This window comes from Emydura macquarii, unplaced genomic scaffold, assembly GCF_026122565.2.
Source record: "Emydura macquarii macquarii isolate MOO-44397 ecotype Brisbane River unplaced genomic scaffold, CSIRO-AGI_Emac_v2 contig_2156, whole genome shotgun sequence".
NCBI classification, from domain to species: Eukaryota; Metazoa; Chordata; order Testudines; family Chelidae; genus Emydura; species Emydura macquarii.
This window is the reverse complement of record NW_027132293.1, coordinates 100,420-115,657: the sequence shown is the minus strand read 5'-3', so window position 1 is coordinate 115,657 and position 15,238 is coordinate 100,420. Positions and strand designations below refer to the sequence as shown.

The 15,238-nt window shown below is 47.7% G+C and overlaps 1 protein-coding gene across 1 annotated transcript; it reads left to right on the top strand.

Moving 5' to 3' along the window:
* Positions 1–6,564: 6,564 nt before the first annotated feature.
* LOC137160161 (zinc finger protein 773-like) lies at positions 6,565–14,464 on the top strand. The gene is made up of 4 exons (XM_067558608.1): positions 6,565–6,783; positions 9,175–9,301; positions 9,910–10,026; positions 10,391–14,464. Exons 2-4 carry the CDS (start codon positions 9,175–9,177, stop codon positions 11,257–11,259), a joined length of 1,113 nt encoding a protein of 370 aa, XP_067414709.1. The 5' UTR covers positions 6,565–6,783; the 3' UTR covers positions 11,260–14,464.
* The last annotated feature ends 774 nt before the right edge of the window (positions 14,465–15,238 follow it).

Here is a 15,238-nt window from a genome sequence, read left to right as displayed (position 1 = left end):
GCTCATCAGTCCCGAGTCTATAGCTGTGCATGGGATTCCTCCTTCCTAAGTGCAGGACTTTGCACTTGCCCTTGTTGAACCTCATCAGATTTCTTTTGGCCCAATCCTTCAGTTTGTTTAGGTCTTTCTGTATCCTATCCCTACCTTCCAGGGTATCTACCACTCCCCCCATCTTAGGGTCATCTGCAAACTTGCTGAGGGTGCAATCTACCCCATCCTCCAGATCATTAATGAAGATGTTGAACAAAACCGGCCCCACGACCGACCCCTGGGGCACTCCGCTTGTGACCGGCTGCCAGCTGGACATGGAGCCATTGATCACTACTCGTTGAGCCCTATGCTCTAGCCAGTTCTCTATCCATTTTATAGTCCATTCATCCAACCCATACTTCTTTAACTTACTGATAAGAATACTGTGAGAGACAGTATCAAAAGCTTTGCTAAAGTCAAGGTATATCACATCCACCGCTTTCCCCACATCCACAGAGCCAGTCACTTCTTCATAGAAAGCAATCAGGTTGGTCAGGCATGACTTGCCCTTGGTTCACTGTTCCTGATCACCTTCCTCTCTTCCAAGTGCCTTAAAATGGATTCCTTGAGGACCTGCTCCATGATTTTTCCAGGGATTGAGGTGAGGCTGACCGGTCTGTAGTTCCCTGGATCCTCTTTCCTCCTTTTCTTGAAGATGAGCACTATATTTGCTTTTTTCCACTCATCAGGGACCTCCCCCAATTGCCACGAGCTTTCAAAGATAATAGCCAATAGCTCTGAAATCACCTCAGCCAACTCCCTCAGCACCCTCGGACGCATTGCATCTGACCCCATGGACTTGTGTATGTCCAATCCTTCTAAATAGTCTTGGACCTGTTCCTTCAGCACTGCGGGATGTTCACCTCCTTCCCATTCTGTGCTACCCAGTGCAGTAGTCTGGGAGCTGACCTTGTCTGTGAAGACAGAGGCAAAAAAAGCATTGAGTACCTCAGCTTTCTCCACATCCTCTGTCACTAGGTTGCCTCCCTCGTTCTGTAAGGGGCCCACACTTTCCCTAATCTTCCTCTTGTTGGTAACATACCTGTAGAAACCCTTCTTGTTCCCCTTCACGTCCCTTGCTAGCTGCAAGTCCAATTGTGCTTTGGCCTTCCTGATTTCATTCCTGCATTTTCGAGCAGTATTTTTATACTCCTCCCTAGTCGTCTGACCAAGCTTCCATTTCTTGTAAGCTCCTTTTTTGTGTTTAAGTTCACCAAAGACTTCTTTGTTAAGTCAAGCTGGATGCGCATCTAAACGTCTGCTCCAATAAGGGACCTCGTAGGCAGATCCTCTGGTGGGCCAAAGTTCCAGTAGCCCCTCCCCTGCTGGTTCTGGAGAGCTGTTGGGGGTTGCAGTTGCAGTCTGGAACCCGTGGACTGGGGTTTGAAACCCGCAATTCTTCACATCCTGACACTTGCTGATACCTTATGATCACAAGGTAGAGGATATTCTTAAAGCTTCCCATTTGGCCCCAATATCTCTTCAAGGGATATCTCTATGTCTGACATGGTTTGGACACTGTGCTGTGTTACCAGTGGGTTCTGGGGGTGCATCTACCCAGCCCACAGGAGTGAGCCTCTAAGTCTGGGTCAACTGACTCAGGTTCTTTGGGGCTAGCTGTGTAGAGATTGGGTCTTGGGCTGGAGTTTGAGCTCTGAAGCCTAGGGAGGGTGGACTTCAGAACCTGAGCTCCCGCCTTAGCTGCAGCTTAAAAGCACTGTCTACACAACTCTGCTGAGCAGGGCCTGGAGGCTCACTGCTGCTGCCTGTTTAAACATACCCTGAGAATCCAGATCCAGAGTAGCAGGACTCAGCATTTTACAGAGTTGCCAGGGAGAAAAAATAATCAAATGATTAAAAAACTGCAAGAAATGACTGCAGACACCGGCACACAGCACTGCTGAGATAACATCAATTCAGTTTGGGAAAAGTTTTGTGAAAGCCACAAGGGATAATAATAGTAATTAACTCATTAATTAAAATAGGTGCTTCCTAGATGCTGCAGAAGATGCTGTTGTCCTTCTCCAGGGAGAGAACATTTGTAATACACACACATGTATACACACACACGCACACACACACACATTCACAGAGTATCCCACAATCATGGAAAACACACAAGCGACGTATCTACCAACAAACAAACCTCCCACCTCGATGTCTCAGCAGGTGAAAAACAACAGGTACCTACCAGATGCTCCTGGCTTCTCTTCTCTCCATTTACTTTAAATCCCAGGAGCTTTTCTCTCTCTTCCCTCAGAGTCTTCAAATGGGCCTTGATCTTTTCCTGAAAAACAGAAATTATTTGGTAGGTTTATTGTGAGGGTTGACAGTGTGTTTATAGGGGGTGTTTTTCCACCCAGAATGCAAGACTGAGATGAGTATTGGTCCTACCAGATAGCCTAGTGGTTAGGGCACTGGCCTGGGCCTTGCAAAACTGGGGTTTTATATCCTGCTCTGCCAGTGACATGCTGAGTGACCTAAGACAAGTCATTTCTCCATATTGTGCCTCTGTTTCCCCTTCCCTGTTTTGCTAATGTGGAGGGTCAGTGGGGTTTCTCGGGGGCATCAGCGTCCACCTGTGATGCTGAGCCTGCAGGAGCAGTGGCTGTGTGTCTAAGGGGTGATATTAAATTCACAAACTAAAAACTTGATTAAAGTGGCATCAGTGTTTCAAAAGCCTGATTCTCATTTACACTAAGGCATCTCTAGCAAAATAGAAAGAGGAATTAATCAGTGTCATCAACTCTTGTGATTTTATCATGAGGCTCACAATATTTGATTAGTTTGGTTGGTTGCAGTGTTCTTGTTGATTTGTTTGTTAAAGCCCCAGCTCCTTCAAGCTTCTGAAGACGTGATATTCGGCTTCTGTTTTCTAAAGAAAGGAAGTTTCTAGCCTTGTTGATTACAGAGAAAATTTGAAAATGGGACCCTAGTGCAGCCTGAAGTCTTAGAAACTAGAAGGAAAACTAAAACAGCCCAGCATTAATTAGCAGTAATATTTTTAAATCTCATGTTTTGAAAAGCAGTCTCATCCTATGGTGGGGCCTGACTCATGATTTTTTATTGCCTGGAGTTGGCAATACTGTAAATTCAGGCCTTATCTCTCTGTCCGTTACCCATGGAAAGCCTCCTAAAGGAGCGTCAGCATCCTCTAAAACAGCACCATCAACAGAAAGGGAAACAGACAGAGAGGAGAAGGTAAGGGAGTGCACACAGAACTGGGCTGTGGGCCTCAAGCAGCAAATCAGCACAGCCCTCCTGAATTGGGGATGAACTAAAAAGATAAAGGAGAATGTTTGTTTTTCTATGTAGGTCCTTAGAGCTTTAGCTGGAGAAGTCAGATCTGAAATATAAACTGATCAATGCCAATACAGTAACTGCCAGCACCCAGTGTTCCAAACCACATTCTAGTACCCAAATAGTGGCCCCAGTGTTCCAAAATCAGGAGGTTGGCTGAAGGAATCACAAGACTTTTTTTTCCTAAAATTACATTTTGGACTTTTTGTTTGTTTCTGAGTGACAAGGTTTAATTCTGGTCATGTTCTCCAGCTTTTCTACTTAGCCATGAGAGCAAGAAGCTTACCATTTTATGAAAATGAGAGCTGAGATTCATCACTAGATTCCAAGAGTTGAAATTTATGAAGCGCCCGGGTATTGAGAGACTCGAGATGAAATCAGGAGAGTTTGTGGCAACCCCAGTCTGATTTGACATGGAAAGGAAACAACTGCATTCTGACTATTGAAGATATTTATCTGCCCTCCATCCCTGTACCATGTGTTTAGCCTCACAACACTCCTGTGAGATTGTACGGGGAGATTTTGATAGACCAGTAAAAAGGCCAGGGACCACTTCATAGTATAATACTGATTATCATACTTGTTGCTAACAGCAGCCAAACTCTGTAGGCTTCCCTGCAGGCCCGTGCAGCCTTGGCACGACTAAGCCAGAAGGGAAAGGAGCCTCTTGATCAACATTTGCCTGACCCTGAATTTCTCCCTGATGTTCTGGTGGAGGTGCTGGGATCTGTGTTTAAGGAAAAGACCAATAAGCTTATTTATGCATGCCCTGTGGGAGATAGATGTTTGTCTGGGCCTCAAGATATGCAGATTCTGTAGGAACTTCTCTAGTTAATCACTACTCTGGCGACCTTCAGATCTAGCTTTTGAAACTTTTGGCCCAACAAGTTTTTTTTCTTTTTTGACGTGTTTATTCTACTAACAAGAATAAATTGGCAGGGGAGGGGGAGCTTTCGACTCTTTGGGATCTCTTCTTGTACACAGCTTCGGGATCCTCCAATGACAGCTGGAAGATCAGGCCAGTCAGAAAGTCGTCGCTGTTTCCACTTGAAAGCTGCCCCAAACTTCTGTAATTATTGAGGGTTGGGGAGTTTTACTAACCTGTTGCGGACGTGTGTAAATGCTTGAGCCATCACCTCGCACAGAGTAAAGTTACCAAGAGCTTTGGGTTGGCAGAACCCTGGATAACAATAAGAAGATGAGAAGTTCCAGAGGGGTAGCTGTGTTAGTCTGTATACAGAAAAAACGAGAGTCCTGTAGCACTTTAAAGACTAACAAATTTAATTTCTGCAGGCATAAGCTTTTGTGGGCTGCAACCCACTTTGTCAGACGCATGAAATAGAAATCAGATAGGAGGTATATATATACATCCAAGGGTAAGGAACAACAATGGGGAGGATAGGTGTTAGCAAAGTCCATTCAGTTAGAATAGATGAGGCCTATTCACAACCATTGATTAATAACCATTAATAACCACTGAATAACAAGATGGGGAAGTGCTGTTACTTCCATTTTAGAGGAATGTCATGTCAGGCACAAAGCAGATCAATGACTTACCTGCAGTCACACAGGAAGACTGTCTCAGAACATGGAATTGAACCTGGATCTTTCAAGTGAATAGCTAACCAGACCAGACTTTTTCTCTGCATTAGGAGCCTGGGAAAGGAGGATAAAGACAAAGATACACACATTTTAATAACAGAATCTATTGTGTTTTTAGGTCGGTCTCTTGATTTTCAGGTTTTTAGGTCTATCTCTTGATTTTTGAATTCCCTCCCCATCCCTAGGGTGTGACAGTTAGTGTCCTCCACTCTCCCACATACTGGGTAATGTGATTTTGGCCCCTGCTGCAGGAGCTCTCACCCCACATCTGCCCACCTCCTGCCCAGCAATTAATCCTCTTCCCCAGTTCGCCATCAGTTCTGTCCTCACCCAACCCCGCTCAATTCAGCCCCCATCATCACCAACCCATCAGTTCAGCCCCCCTATCCTATTGACCCCCGCCGCCCTTAGTGCACTCTCCCAGCACTCATCCCATCTGCTCAAAACCCACCAACCCTTCAGCCCCCCCACGTCAGCCCCCCAGCATCACCACTGCTCCTTAGAGTTCTTCACCCTCCCCAGGCCTGGGTCCCCTCTCCCACTTCCCAGCCTGGCAGGGGGGCAGTGGGAGCCCCGCCAGGCCCAGGGTGGCTGGGATTTCTAAATAAAATTAAGCCTCATTTTAAAACTCTCAAATGTCAGGATGTCTTTTTTCAGTTGCTTCAGTTTTGAGGGTTGGCCCTTCCCCCTTCTTTATATCTCAGCTGAAATTCTCTCTTCCCACTTGTTAGATTGCTAGCTTTGTTTATCTGATATGTAAATGAATTCTCATTGTCTTTCAAAGTACTGTGGAATTACCTGCCTGGTGGAGAAAGCGCATTCCTTTGTTAAGGGCAGGTAACTCCTGTTTGACTAGAAAAACACTTTAATAATGTGCTGCGGGGGGGGAATCCTGCCATTTGAGAGTTCTATCAGGAGATCGGCTTCATTTACTCAGAAATTCCGATTCTCATGATCAGTTCAGGAGAGTTGACATGTCTGCTTTTGTCTGCATTGCACCCCAGGACGTGACAGAGCCTTAAACTGAAGAGGGATTTTATCTTTCACAAGACATCTAAGTTTTATTATTTTCGAGTGTACAGTTCACTTCTCAGCCCATAGAAGGCTCCAGAAAATGGCTTTAAGTTTTAGATGTTCCAAAACCACAAACAAAGAAGGAAAAGGAACAATTTCGGGCACAGAAAGAGAAAACATACAGTTTGTCTGAGGGAGTCAAGGTGTTTTGCCCAGACTAAGTAAGGCAGAGAAGACAAGGTGATGCAGAGGAGAGGGTGAGCGTTTGTTTTTGGGGGTTACCATTGAGTAAATGGACTCTCTGGAACAAGGCCGGGTCTCTATAGAAACCCCCCTTCTCCTCCCTCCCCGGATCTGGACCTCTCCTTTCTGCCCATTGACACGGGGGCTTCTCTGCACGATGCCCCCCTCCACGCGGAGAGAAGCGGCCTGTGTCTAGGGGACAAGGGCCCCCGGAGGCAGGTCCGGAACAGGGAGGCTGCAGCGAACGCCTTGGTCGCTAGGACCCAGGAGCCGCCTGCTCAGCCCCCACTGCACCGGCAGCGGAAAGGAAGGAACAAGGAAGCGAAGCGAAGCGAAGCGACTCGCTCGCGCTGCACTCTGGGCGCCTGAGCCGCACTGTCCAGGCCGCTGAGCCGGGCTTGCTGCCTCCGCGCTCTTCGTGCAGCAACATCCCGGAGTCCCCGAGGCCGCCGAGCTGCAGTCGGGGGCGGTGAATATCGGGGGGTAACGGTCCCGCTGCCCCCCAGGAGCCTCCCCCAGTGCGGAGACCGCAGGACCCCCCTCCCCGGGACCCGGCCCCTGCTCCCTCCCAGCGGGGCACCGCGTGGTGGGAAGGTAAGAGAGACCGTCCCATCCGCCCCATCGGTGTCTGTCTCCCGGCTACACCCTGGCTGCAGGGGGAGGGTTTGCGCCCCCCCGGCTGCTCCCAGCGGAGCTGGCTGCGATCCCGCCCCCCCCGGTGTCCAGATTGTTGCAGGGCGGGCGATGATCGTCCCGCCGCCCGCGGTGAATGTGGGCTCGGACAGCGACACCTGGGGAGCCCGAGGAGGTGTGTGGGAGCCGGAAGGCGGCTGAGGAGGGGCCGGGGGCTCTGAGCCAGAGGGCACGGAGGGGTGAACGGCGGTGGGAGGGGGCCATGGAGATGCGGGGCTGCTGAAGGGAGGCTGGGGGAAGACCCAGGAATCGGGGTACAGGGAGAATTCCGGGGCTCAGGGGCACAGAGCTGGGCTAGAGGGAAACTCCGTGTGGGGTGATACAGAGAAGAAAAGGGGGACGCGGGGAGAGGGGCTGGGGGAGGCTGGAGGGAGAATATGAGTGCAAGGGGACTGGCTGGGGAAGGGAGAGCCAAAGGGTAGGAGAGGGATGGTGAGAGATACAATGGCAGCTCCCCCAGCCCATGGGGTAGGAGAGGGTGAGGGGGCTGCCCCACCCAGCAGCTGGTGGGGAATCTTTTTCCATAGAAATGGACAAACAACCAAGCATTGGGGGGTGGGCAGGGGACTTCTCCCTAAGGGCTCAGAATTTACAAGGCAAATATTCCCCCCCACTCCCCTCACACACACCCTGCTCCCATTATGTTGGGGGTCATTACTTCTGAATGTGGAATGTCTGGGGTTTGCAGGACTGAACTGGATCCTGTCCTGGTTTCAGTGCAGGATTCTGTGTCAAACCATACAACTGGTATTTATTTTGGTTTGGATGAGGTTCAGGTTCAGTTGCATTTGATACGTTCCGTTTCATTTCCAGTTCAAGCCACCCAAAGAAACAAAAATAAAAGTTCAGTTACCTTTTTAAATCCTATCTCAATCTTAATGGAGGTACATTCAAAAAAGAGAGCTGCAGCTTAAAATGGAAACTCTTTTGATTTCTGACTATTAATTTTTTAACTTTTACATGAGTTTTCTTAATATTATTGTGTTGTCAAATAAACACAATTATTTTTTATAAGCAAATTTGTTTGAACAACCAAATAACATCTTTAATATTGCTTTGTCGTATTGGACCTCTAAAGTGAAAGAATACATTTGAGGACTGGACATTTTCTTTCAACACTCACTTGTGTTGCTAGAAATGCCAGTACAATTTTTCCTGGTTGATGCAGCCTGGGCATGACATTTTTCTGATGTTCCCAGTAGTTTGATAAGTTTTCTTTCTTATTAAAATGTGACTCACCTGCAAATTAATCAAGAATTGGCCCAATCATTTTTTGGGCTTTCCTTCATCCAGATATCGCTTCCTTTTTGGAGATTTTACAAGCTTTCAGAAGAAGTCTCCATTCCTCTGTCAATTTCCAACATGTGTGAGATTGATTCTATGACATTGTTATTTCTGACTCTAGCATTTCTGTCTTCATCTGTGTTTTGGTTAAATGAAATTTGCCTTGACTTTGTTCTCTTCTAACAGTGGGAATTGATATCTAGGATCAAGATGTCTATATGAGAAAAAGATATCCGTTCCAATAGATATCTTTTCTCATTTATTCATTGAAGCTAGTAAGGATTCAGTAAAGGGAAAAGAAACCTTTGTTATTTCCAGTTTGTATTTTAACCAAGCACCATAAAGTCACCCATGGTCAGTTGTTCATATTGAAGAATCTTTGTTGTCACTTTATCAGACTTCAGTGCAATTGTGACGCCTTCAATGGCCTTCATTCTGCTTCTGCCAGAAGAAACTTGTGGCTTGAGGTGGTCACGTCCTGACACGCTCAGCGCCCAGCTCAGTGCTCGCTGCTCACTGTGGCAGCAGGCTGGGCTGGTGGCACCACCAGGATGTACTGTGCTGTAGGCAGATTAGCCTGCGTACCTGGCAGAACTGGCCTCCGAATCTAAGCCTGCCATAGGCAGCCAGGAGGGGTGAAGAGAAAGAAAAGCTCCGAGGGTGGGTGAGGTTGGAGAAGGGTGTAAGACGGGTGGGGGTGGGTGCAGGCACAGTAAAATGCAAAGGGAAGGTGCTGGGATTCCTGTCCCTGTTCCCTGCACGGAGTTCTGCTTCCCACATCAGCCTGTGGGGGTGTGGTAAATGGAAAGACTTGTCCCTCCCAGCAGACGGAGGAGGGCAAAGTTGCTCTCACCTTCCCTCTGTTCCCTGGAGCCTCCTGGCCACTCGGGGTGGGGGGATTCTGCTCCTCTGGCCCACCCAGAGCTGTCCTAGTTTTGTGCTTCCCCTATGAACAGTGGGATTGTGGCTGGGCAGCAGGTACTGAGTGGGAAGCGCCTGTTGTTTCAGATGCCGGTGACCTTCGAGGATGTGGCTGTATATTTCACCGAGGGGCAGGGGGCTCTGCTGGACCCCGGTCAGAGAGCCCTCTACAGGGATGTCATGCAGGAGAATTATGAGACTGTGGCCTCGCTGGGTAAGGATTTGTGTCCCCTCAGCTATGTGAAGCCATGGGGCCTGCATTTCTGAGTCTGGTCAGGTTCCTCCCTGGTCAGTTAGATTAGAGGGGAATGGGTTGCATATTCTACAGCTCCCCTGTGAGAGAGCAATTCACCTCCATACCCCTCCAACGGGATAGGGGAGTCATGAACGAAATGGACATGCTAATTCATTCCCTTCTCTCCAGTTTACATGGGAACAGAAGCAGTGTATTATCCTGTCTGCATTAATTCTCACTCACACATAGGATCTCTGTTCCCCTCCCTTCCTGGGACTAGCTCCATCTGTGGGAAGGCTCTGGGCTCTGAAAGTTTAGACATAGGCAGAGGTTTAACACCAGAGCTGTGTGTGCTTCAGCAAGTCACCCAGAGCGCACAGATCCTGAAAACTCATAGTGAGGGTGTGACAGCTGCCCCCTCCCTGGACATCTGCCTCTCCCACACGGGGCTCCATGTTCCCATGTGTTCAGATCCCACAGCCTGCCACCAAATCATGGGGTCAGTTTAAACTGAAGATGTGTCGTTTGTGACAAATACTCCACCAATCCTCCGTGCACTCTGCTCATGCCTGATTTCATTCCCCAAGTAGGACTCCCCATTCCCAAACCTGACCTGATCATCTGGCTGGAAGCAGGGGAAGAGCCATGGGTCCCGGATCTCCAGGCCACCAAGGAAAAGAAGATCCCAAGAGGCACCTGCACAGGTGAGGAGTCTGACACTCACACAGAAACGATATGGCCAATAAAAGAAAAAGCTGAAAATCCCCAAAATGTGGTATGAGCACCCTCAATTCTGCCTCATCTCACCCAGTCAGGCTGTGGTCAGCAGGTGTTGTATCATCATGGCAGATATTGCTAATGGCTTCCCGCCCACCTGTTAGCCGTCAGGGTTTTCTCCCTGACTTTACTTCCCTGTGAGTGTTTGGATGGGATAAGAGGCAGAATCCAATTTCTCAGTCTCCCCCGGCAGTTATTACGCTATGTTTTCCGCTCTTTGCTGTTCCCCTTTCTGTCCTTTCTACCAGCCCACGCAATGACTCCTGCCTGGATCCTCTCTCTCTCTCCCAGCAGGTGATAAGACAATGAGTAAGAATGAGGCAGAGAATCCACAGCAAGAAGGTCCTGAGCAAGTGGAACTGCAGGAAACCTTTTTGAGAAGAGCTGAAGGGAATTTTTTCCAGTGGTCGGAACAGAGAATATCCTGGAGTAATTGGCACAGTTCAGAGAGGAAACTGGGAAAAGGCCCAAGCAAGCAAGTGGATGAATCCATTGAATGTGGGGGAGGAGGCAAGGATCCCAAGGAAATCACAGTCCAGCAGATGTATCACAAGGAAAAGAATCCATATAAATGCTTGGACTGTGGGAAAAGCTTTAATCGGAGATCAGCCCTTAACAGCCATGGGAGAATCCACACTGCAGAGAGACCCTATACATGCTTGGACTGTGGGAAAAGCTTCAGTCAGCGCTCAGACCTTATTAGACATGAGAAAACCCACACAGAAGAGCGCCCTTATAAATGCCTTGAGTGTGGGAGAACTTTCAGTCAGCTCTCAGTTCTTAATAGCCATGAGAGAATCCATACTCTAAAGAGACCCTATAAATGCTTTGAGTGTGGGAAAATCTTCAATCAGAGCTCAAAACTCATTATACATGAGAGAATCCATACAGGAGAGAAACCCTATAAATGCCTCCATTGTGGGAAAAGCTTCAGTCAGCGCTCAAATCTTATTAACCATGAGAGAATCCACACGGGAGAGAAACCTTATGAATGCTTCGACTGTGGGAAAAGCTTCAGTCACTACTCAAGCCTTATTAGTCATGGGAGAATCCACATGGGAGAGACCCCCTATAAATGCTCGGACTGTGGGAAAAACTTCAGTGATGTGTCGGTCCTTATTAACCACATGATAATCCATACAGGAGCGGGACCATATTAACGCCTTGAGTGTGGGAAAAGTTTGTGTATCATCAGCTCTTCTTATACATAAGAGGACCCACACAGGAGAGAAACTATATAAATGTTTGGACTGTGGGAAAAGCTTTAGTTGGCGTTCACATCTTATTAGCCATGGGGGAGTCCACGTGGGAGAGAGACCCTATAAATACTTGGATTGTGGGAGAAATTTCAGTCCCAGCTCATACCTTCCTACACATTGGAGAGTCCACACAGGACAGAATCTATAAATGCCTTGACTGTGGAAAAAATTTAATTTGAAGTTCAAATTTTGCTTCACGTGAGACAATCTATGCAAGAAATAGAAGCCATAAATGCTTCAATTGTTGGAAAAGTTCTAGTAACTGCAGGAAAGATTCAGCCTGAGCTGACATGTTATTCCACATCAGATATTTCACAGAAGAAAGAGTTTGAATGGTGGGGAAACTTCATGTGGTGCTCAGACTATATCAACCCTCAGTAGATCCACACAGGGAAGAGCCTGTCAGATGTCCTTAGCATGAAAAATGCTTCTGTTTGAGCTAACACCACATTGGACATCAGAGACTCTGCCACACAGGAGAGAAATTCTCCCAGTGCCCTGACTAGGGCTGGCCATAGTAAAAACTGCATTTTCTAATTGCCACACACATCAGTGGCATTTGGCTCCCAGGTATCCAGCTGCCTATATCTGGGGGCAGGTTCCAGCAGCAGCTGACCCTGAGCTGATCAATGACCATCTGCCTTTGCCTGGTCTAAGCAAACCCCCGGAAGAGAAGGAGAAGTCCGGATCAGCCCCTCCTCCTTGCTGCAGCCCTGGCTGCTGAACTGATGGGCCTGCCTGCCTCCTGCTAGCCTGCTGGGGGAAGGGATAGAGAAACTCCTCCAGAAGCTCCCTCTGACTAGATGAAATTCCACCCTCTCCCTTCCCTTCCCAGATGTGATTCCCCTTCCTTGGAGACTAGGACAGGGCTACTTGGGCCAGGCCCTACATTCACTCTGGACACCTGTCCCCACCCCTCATTTTCCAGCAGCATCTGGGCCGGGCTCCCCTGCTTACCTGGAATTGGTCCCTGCAGGGTGAATGGCAACTCTTTCCCTCCCTAAATCCTCTATGATGCTGGGTTCCAGAGATCCAATGTGAAGGGAGCCGGCGGGATGGGCTTGGGGAGGGATCTGAGGGAGCTGAATGGTTGGGTTTCATAGATATGGGAACTAGAGCGTACTGTGTTTTGAGGAAATCAAATGTACAGAATCATGGGAAAAGAGAAGAGAGTATGTGGAAGAGCTGTGCTGCCTCTTATCGCTCACCGGCTCTACCCCTTTTCTCTGCCCCCTGTGCATTCAGAAAGCACCATTGAGAGGGACTGATTTCCACAGGGTCTTTTTTGGGAAGCCTAAAGGCCTAGGGATGCCACCTCTGCCTCCATAGCATCAGCCTCCGAGGGTCTGTCTATGGTGGGAAAAATGGGTGGGATTAGCTAGCAAATCTCCTTGACACCCCCCCCACACACACACTTTCCCTAGTCTAGACTGACCCAAAGCATATTTTATATTCTGATAGCCCCATTAGCAGAAAGATTGTTAGAGTCACTGAGTTCTCCCTTTGGGGAGAGATTGTCTCATTTCCAGATAATCTCAGATTGCTCCAGGTTATGCCATAAAACATTTAGTTTTTGTACATTGACTCCCTTTAGAGAGCAGAATTAAATAGATTCTAAAAGTGCTGGAGCAGGGATAGGGAAATGTGGTGTTTTGGGTTCTGTGCTATTTGCCGGTGATGGGAGGAGTTGGAGGGATTCCCTCCTCACCCCTTCACTGTCACACTCCACCCCGATACAGCAGCCTCTGTCCGAGCCCTGGAGAGTTTATCCTCTCCCCATTCTACCCTCCAGTTCCCTGCATGGCACTTGTCACAATGTTCTTTTCTCTCCATACTGAGGAATCACACTCTGATTTCTTCTATCCTGAATCAGACTCCTGCAGGCTAGAGATGAAAGTGTCCAAGAGCTGGAGAGGGAATTCAAATGAACCCCAAAGGTCTGTTTGAGCTTTTTCATCTTAAATCCTTGTTTCCATCTATTGGTAAAGTGGCCTCTGAGCTTTTTCCAGCCAAGTCCAGAACATTTGGGGGACGGGTGGATTTTGGTTTCGGTTTGTTTTTGTTTCTTTCTTTCATTATGACAATGCTAAAACTTTTGTAAATGACACAACCAAATATTGAGGAGGTGCTGAGTACAGCAGGATTAGCCAGCACAGCAGTAAATGGATAAATTTGTTTTCCTTCTTTTGGGAGTTATAATTCTGCGGGATTTGACTTTATGTACCTGAAAATATTTTGTAGCCATGTAATGTTGGGTTCTTTCTCTTCCTGAAGGCCGTTTGGTCATATAGTTTGATGTTAGTTTAGTTTGACAGGATGTAGCACAACTTTATTGAGGACTTTCCAGACAAATGATCATTTGCCAAAGAGTCCTTTGATTATTACTTTAATCTTTCTTTACCCTTTGTCATGAGTTTTTTGTGTCGTTTGAAGAATGAAAATTATCAATATCTCTCTGCATGAACACCAAGGTTGAGTACTAGATTCACGCTATGCGAGACCAAGGATGAATGGGGCATAGAGTTACAGCCTGATCCCTTCAGAGGTGTGAGATAGGAGCGGGAGAGGTGAGGGGAACAGAGCTGGGAAACTGTAGACTTTTCTCTTGAAAGCCAGACAGCTGAGGCTGAGACTGTGAACTTGCTGCACCAATGCCAGAAAGAGACAGGAATTCCCCTGTGAGTGGTGGGTGAAGCCATCCCTGAAATCTGAAGAGGTACAAATGATGCCCCAAGAGGAATGTTGCGGGGATGAAGGGGGCAGCATGTCCCGATTACTGAGAGAATAAGGCTCTGAGCTTAAAGCAGGTATTCAACTTCTGTTCTGGAGGAGCAAACAGAGCTGCTAAAGACACTCACGGCTCTGCAGTCTTAATCCATGCATGCTCGCCCCCTCACCCATAGCCAAACAAGCACTGCTTTTCATGCCAAGCCCCCAGCCCATCTCAGTACCCCGTTCACTCCACCCCTTCAGACAACTACAAGAAGCACAGCTGGACTTACACCCAGTTGTCATAGTTCACACTGCCCCTCTCTGCTTTCTCCCCGTTAGCCCAGTTTTTCCTGTGTATTGTGAATAAGTGTTTAATAAAGACAAACTGGGTGAAGAATAAGCAATCTTTATTTGTCTCTTGCATGCAGTGGTTGCACCTCGCATAGATTCACAATGCAAGCTGGATCACAGTCATAGCATGTGCTGCTTACACAGACACCTTATTGGTGTTCATTGTCAAAACAGTTCCTTAAGGCCTCCTTGATTCAAATGGCTCCCATTTGTGTCCCTTTAATACCCCTGAGATCTGATTGTTCATATTTGGCCGCAAGGCGATCTGCCTTTGCGCTCCACCTTGGGGGAAACTTTTAGACTCATAGACTTTAAGGTCAGAAGGGACCATTATGTTCATCTAGTCTGACCTCCTCCACAACACAGGCCCCAGAACCTCACCCCCCCACTCCTGTAATAGACCTGTAACCTATGACTGAGTTATTGAAGCCCTCAAATAATGGTTTAAGGTTTAAAGACTTCAAACTACAGTGAATCCACCAGCAAATGATCCATGCCCCATGCTACAGAAGAAGGCAAAAACCCCTCAGGACCTCTGCCAATCTGCCCTGGGGGAAAATTCCTTCCCAACCCCAAATATAGTAATCAGCTAAACGCTGAGCATGTGGGCAAGACTCACCAGCCAGACACCCAGAAAGAATTCTGCATAGTCACTCGGGATGATAGATAGGGTGGGTACATGCCTGGCATGTGGGAGACCCAGGTTCAATTCCCCCTGTCCAGCTACTTAGAGTAGCTCACGAACGTGAGTACCATCCTCAGGGCAAATGGTTCAACACCAGAACACAAACCCCACACTGGTCGTGTGTCCTATATT